At 38.5% G+C, this 6,706-nt stretch overlaps 1 protein-coding gene across 1 annotated transcript in view; it reads left to right on the plus strand.

Annotated features, from left to right (window-relative positions):
- The window catches only part of lrp2b (low density lipoprotein receptor-related protein 2b), a 34,616-nt gene extending 30,537 nt beyond the window's left edge, over positions 1–4,079 (plus strand). The window contains 11 exon segments of the mRNA XM_041972990.1: positions 121–249; positions 495–715; positions 851–1,033; positions 1,333–1,452; positions 2,062–2,215; positions 2,462–2,525; positions 2,669–2,800; positions 3,087–3,176; positions 3,325–3,402; positions 3,537–3,593; positions 3,769–4,079. Coding sequence (XP_041828924.1) covers positions 121–249; positions 495–715; positions 851–1,033; positions 1,333–1,452; positions 2,062–2,215; positions 2,462–2,525; positions 2,669–2,800; positions 3,087–3,176; positions 3,325–3,402; positions 3,537–3,593; positions 3,769–3,807 — 1,267 coding nt within the window. The 3' untranslated portion in view covers positions 3,808–4,079.
- The last annotated feature ends 2,627 nt before the right edge of the window (positions 4,080–6,706 follow it).

The following is a 6,706-nucleotide window of genomic DNA, read 5'->3' on the forward strand; positions in this document are numbered from 1 at the left end:
ATTTGAACTTAAGCTTTGTGGGTGTAATAGGTGGTCCTGAAATCTTCAGAATTATATTCTTTTGTTAAGTAATTTCCAAGCATATATTGCTAATAGTTGTAATTTATTTTCTCATTTTAGAAACCTGTACTGGGCAGACTCTAAGCTGAAGAGGCTAGAAGTGGCCATGTTGGATGGACGCTACAGAAAGCATCTTGTCAAAACTGAGTTGGGGCACCCGTCCGCTGTGGCCGTCAACCCTCGACTCGGGTAAGAAGGATTACTTCTTCTGAAGTTGAGAAAATGTTTTAACTTTTTTTCCCATGTTAGTAGATTACAACTGTTTTGATTTAAAATCTCTGAGAGGAAAGCAACACTCTAAAAAAGAGTCCTCTTAACAGCAGCTTTTTCCTAATTTGTAACTGTATACAAGTGATAAAAATCTTCAGTAGAGAGCACTTCCATCATCTAAAGGAAAAAGTCCCTTTGCTCTAATTTGTGCTGTGTCTCTGCAGGATGCTGTACTGGGCTGATCGGGGAGACGTAGCTAAGATCGAGTGTTCTTGGTTGGATGGACAGAAGAGAAAAGTTCTAGTGGCCGATGGCCTCGGTTGGCCCACTGGTCTGTCAATTGACTTCACCAACAATGACAGAATCTACTGGTCTGACTCCAAGGAAAGCCGCATAGAGTCAGTTCTTCCTTCAGGAGAGCAACGGAGAACAGCTGTTTATATAGGTGAGGAACACAAGAGGATAATCAAAGAGGCAGCAGATGAGATGATCATAATTTGCAGTACATGCATTTGTACCCAATGTATTTTAATGACTGGGACACATTTAAATTGTTTTCTTGCTTTTATGTCTTGTGTAGATGTGAGAAACCCTTTCAGCGTGAGTGTATTCGAAGACCACATTTACTGGAGCACTCAGGAAAAAGGCGAGGTTTTTCGACAGGACAAATTTGGCCACGGATCCAAAACCAAGCTGCTGACTGGGGGGCCCTGGTTGACTCAGATCTCTGTGTACCAGCAGCAGAGATATAACTCCATCAGCAGTATGCAGCACACTCAGATCTCACATATTCAGATTCACCTAACACATGCTGTGTGCCCTAACAATGCTGTAGAAATTGTTTGGAGAGTTTTTATTTTAACAGTTTGTGCCATTCTGATATATTTTTGTCTAAAATGACAATGTTTATCTGGCATTTTAGTAGAATTCAGGCAACTTAAATATCCAGTGCTGTTATAGACTTTTCATGTTTCTAGTCCTGCAGAAAAGAGGAATGTTGAACTTAAAAACATACATTGTCATTGTTGAAGTAGGTGAAAATCTTATTTTTCATACTTGCAGTGAAAAATCCATGTAAGGGAACCTGCAGTCACCTGTGTTTGCTCCGGCCGGGAGGATACAGCTGCGCCTGCCCTGAGGGCACCAACTTCCTCCCTGGCAGTAGCAGTGAATGTGATGCTGGTAAGACAGGAAACTGGTCTTCACTTTGTGTATCATAAAAGCCCAGAAGGTAGTGTGTTGAAGTTTAATTCTTTAGCTAATCGGTGACCTTTATGGCACCAAAACTAACACAACCTCTTCTCACGTTATCTGCAATACAATTGTTTTAATTAAAGAATTAAAAAATGTGCGGGTGGTTTTTGACTCCTCAAAGATAAAGCATTAAAGAATTTAATTTTTTTTTCATATCATCAGTATTCCCAAAGCACAGCAGAGCTGTAAAAATCTCTGTTTTCCTGATTGCTCAGGGTTTGATCCACCATCCACCATGCCGCCACCGTGCCAGTGTCAAAACGGAGGCACATGCTACTTTGACGACAACAAGGCTCTCTGCAAGTAAGAACTTAGTTTTGGTCATAGAAATGTGGTCGCGTAAATAAACTGTCCAATGTCCAATTTTTTTTTTATTTTTTGTCACACAGATGCCCTCCAGAATGGAAAGGAGATTACTGCCAAACCAGCATATACACAGCGTTTGCATCTTCAAGTATGTTAGATTTAATTTTCACAACACGAAAACTTAACTGTACTTCAAATAAATAACAAGCCTCTGTTTTCCTTCCCTGGCAGTCGGAATAGCCATCGGGGTGACGGTATTGATCGTGGTTCTGCTGGTTGCTCTGGTCTATGTTGCAAGGACGAAGTCTAACCTGCTGGAGAGGCTGCGCAGCAACATGCCCAGCATGCCCAGTATGCCATCCATGCCCAATTTACCAAACTTCAGGTGAGAAAAAGTAGGAATGGAAGATTCAGTTCATGTTTGTTTTAGCATGCTTAATGTCTGTAATGTTTGTTCATAAACGATGATCCACATAAACATGATAAAATAAAAAAATTAGAATGACTCTCATGATTCATGGTTTGTGTTCAGCAGCCAGGTTTGCTGTTTTTCTTAGGATTCCAGTGCACAATATGTCAGCATGTTGTTTACAGCTCAGTGACATATTGTTGGTATGTTGATCATTTTCAGGAATGGTTTCACCAAATATGGATCAAAAACAGAGGACAGTGAAAGCACGCAGAGCTCAGAGGAGGTCAGTTTTTAGATTTATCAGCTTTCAACAAATACCTCTTGATATTTGCTCAGATTACATGTCTGTTTTTAAACCTGTCTGGTCCTGTTATTTTATTGAACGGTGACGGCCAGCACTTCATTGTCTTTTCTGCCTGATGTCAGGTTCCCTCCATTACTGTGTCCATGATCGACACGGGCGGGAAGAACTTCGAGAACCCAGCGTATGAAGCTGAAGAACAACTCACCTCCAACATTATGCCAGCAGCTACTTCTGCTCTTACTGGAACAAACAAGGTCCATAAACTAACTTACTTGCTTTCATGCTGCCTTAATTGAGCTCACATCTCTGATCACTTGGTGGTAGCAAACTTAGCCTTGTCCCCTCCTGTAATGCTATTGGGATATATTTTATGCTTCTTTTCTAAATTCTCAATTCCTACTTGTTTTTTGTTTTGTGTAAAAAAGAAGAAAAAAAAGGTCCTCTTTTAGAATGTAAAACTGTGTAATGTCAGCATTAATGAATGCAGCATATGAGAAAGTTTCATATTATGATGAAATGTGACTATTTGTCCTTCCACAGGATAGTATTAATAATCCATTATACAAGGAGGAAGTTCAAGCTGTGGTTGAGCCCACAACAAATACACCCAACCTTGCAGTTTCCAACGAGGTTGGTTTCACAAGTCTCACAAAAATGTTTTGTTTTTTATTAAAGATCATCCCATATTGGAGTGAGGTCTCTGAAAGGACACATCTTTGCAATGCCACTCCTCTAGTGTGATCTTCACTTAGCTTATTCTGGACTGAATCTGTTTCAGGAGGCTTTTTCAAACCCAGCGTACAGCTCGGTCGTAGAAGGAGTCACGTCTCCAGAACCAGCAGCGGTCAGCTCAGAGGTAACCACGAAATGCCTATCTAAAAAGGTTGATTGTTTAAAAGAGGATTGTTTTGTCAATGCTTGTAAAGGCAGTAAAATCTTTGCATGTGTGTAAATTTATATTTTAAAGCAATGCATTTCTACTTTTACCAGGAGTCGAAACCCATAGAAGAGAAGAATTTCGTGTCTTTCCAAAGCCCCATATACACGGTGAGTCTAAGCCAAAATGCTGTGGTGGTTTCATTTTAACACACAATGTCATTCCTGCAACCGAAGACCATATTTTAACTTTACAAAAGATTGATTTAATAAAATGCATCTACAGCTTTTGTGGAAATATAATGTATTATTGTGTGATTTATTAATGACTGTCATCTTCCAGCAGGACTTCAAACATGTGCCTCCTTCTGATTCTGATATTTAATGTGACAGCTACACATTAAATTAGATGGGGCCACATTCGTACTCAGTGGAGGATGAGTTGACTGAACAGCTTACAAAAGAAGAAATTACAGTATTCTGTGACTCCTACGGGTGTAACTAACTTCAGTGTAACTATTTCTGTAAAAAAAGTCTATCCTAAAAGACTCATTTGATTTAACTACTATTTGACCAGTGCAATAAGTGAATAATGTGAATCAAAATGTGTAAACATCTGTTTATGATTAACAATTATTTGTTTTGTAAATTTGGATTGTGAGAAACTTCTTAAGTAAAACTATTATAATCAGGTTGCATCTTTCCTTATTTTTCAACTCTAAAGACACAAAAAAAACATTCACACAAACAACACAATGCATCCTCTACCCCAGTGCTTCCCAAACTTTTTCTGGAGGGCCCCCTACCTTGACATCAATATGGTCAAACCCCCCCCTCCATTTTAACTTTCATCAGTTTTAACTTTCATCAGTTAAAACCATATCAGTGGCGGAGGGAATTATTAATAATGTCTGTGTATTTATCATCATTTGCCCATTGGGAACCTCTGCCTTACCCTAACTTTACCATCACAAAGGACCTTAACAATGTGGTCCTACATTTGCAAGAAGTCTTCTTAAGTCTTATCAGGTTACTTTCCCTTAATTTTACAAGAACAAACACTCATCCATCATTTATTTTTGATACATGGTCTTTTGTCTTTGTTCGTCTATTTTTAGTCCAATCATAAGAATATCAATGATCACCAGTTGTCACTATCCACGCACTGATCACAGAACTGATACACTTTAGCTTTAGTATCAGAACCACTGAACTAGAATGACATGCTTTGTCATGATTCATTTAATCACTCTGACAGTCTTGAGTGATCTCAGAGCAACAGCAGTGATTCTGCATGTCTTTTATTCCACTGTCGAATGTGTCTGAATACATCAAGGCCACTTGTTATGAGGCCAGCCACATAAGCAGAGGCACCACAGAGAAGTTGAAAAGACAAAGAGGGAGGAATGAGGGGATGGAGAGACTAAGGGGGAAAGGAAACAAAAGGGAGTTGGATGGTTAGGGGGCTGTTTACAGGTGTGTTTCCATTTTATGCTTTGCGATGATTCACCATCTATGTTTGCTGGTTTACCACATGGCATCAGAGGATACTGTACTCTACTGCTGGCTGAGAGACGGAGATGTGGAGGGAGGGCATGAATAAAGTGGATGAATGTGAGAGGAGCAAACAAAAAAAGGCATGCAGCTAACAGCATGTGTGCACGCTGTGCTGCCTTCAGGGGCGGTCAGAAATACAACTACAAGCATGATTTATCCTTCATTCCACAACAAATGAACATTTATTGTAGAAAAAAATCATAGAAATACTTGCATTCAACAGAAAATTTGCTGTATTGTGTGGGTATTTCTATTTAAAACAAAAAGATAAAGGGCAATATTTTTTTATTTTTCTTTATCCCTGTTATATTAACCAACCAAAAGGAAATTAACTTTTTCCACTTTATGCACAAATTAATCTTTGAATGGTGTCAAACAACATTAACTGATAATTATTTAAATAAAAAAACAGGAAAAAACAGAGCCAAAATGTTATTGTTTAATCATTCATTAACCACATTTTATTAAACAGACTCAGAAGTCTGGTGGGCCTCTCGGGTACTGTTCCTAACTGGCTTTACTCGTATCTCAGATCAAAAGTTTTTCTAAAGTATGGATACATGCTCCTCAAGGACCTATAAAATCCACTGTTTTGTTCCCCAAGAGTCAGTTTTAGCCCCAATTCTTTTTAATCGGTACATGTTGCCACTTGGAGATGTCATCAGGAAGCATGGCATTGATTTTCACAGCTATGCTGATGATACACAGCTTTATATCGCTGTGTTTCCTGATGACCTGGAACCAGTTAAAGTCCTTTTAAACTGTATTTTAGATATAAATTCAAGGATGGCAGAGAATCTCCTACAACTCAACCAGGACAAAAATTGAAGTTTTAATTATCAGTCCTGAAGACACGAGATTTTTGTTTTACCTAAAATTTTACCTAAATTACAAACTTTAAACCTTCTTAGTGTGTGAGAAATCTGTGTGTTATTTTTGACTCTGAGCTGGATTTTATTCCACAATTAAGAAAGTTCACAGAGACAGGATTTTATCATCTTGAAAACATAACCAGTGTTCATCCATTTCTCTCGCTTGACAGCAGAGTTGCTGATGCATGTTTTTATTTCTTGTAGATTAGATTATTGTAATGCCCTGCTCTCTGGTCTTCCAAAAAAGAAAATTTCTAACCTACAATTACTCCAGAAATCAGCAGCACATGTTCTGACGAGGACCAGAGAGCGGCAACACATTAAACCAGTTTTAAGATAACTGCATTGGCTCCCCGTGCGTTTCAAGATTGATTTTAAGGTTCTTTTAGTAGTGCATAAATTTCCTAATGGGCCTTCTAATATTTGATCTTCTTTTAAATTATGAACCCTCACGGCCCCTGAGATCCTCTGGTACCGGCTTTTTAGTTGTTCCCAAAGTCAGAACCAAAACTTATAAGATCTAGTTCCACCAATACAAGCCTCAACTGTGGAACAGCCTGCCAGAGAACCTCAGGGCCGTAGAGACTACTAATATTTTTACAAAGAGGCTCCACACCTACTTTTAAAGCTTAGCTTATAGCTGAATTTAATTTGATTTTGATTTATTCTTTTTCTAATCTTATTTATTTATGGATTATACATATGGTTTGTGTGCGTGTGTGTGTGTGTGTGTGTGTGTGTGTGTGAGAGATTGTGTGTGAAAGAGACAATAACAAGGTGTGTGTTTGTAAATTCCTGTTAGATACTCTGGTGTGTGGAGGCTTTTTAAATTTTGTTTTTAATATGCATAATTTT

Source organism: Melanotaenia boesemani, chromosome 21 (assembly GCF_017639745.1).
Source record: "Melanotaenia boesemani isolate fMelBoe1 chromosome 21, fMelBoe1.pri, whole genome shotgun sequence".
Taxonomy (NCBI): Eukaryota; Metazoa; Chordata; class Actinopteri; order Atheriniformes; family Melanotaeniidae; genus Melanotaenia; species Melanotaenia boesemani.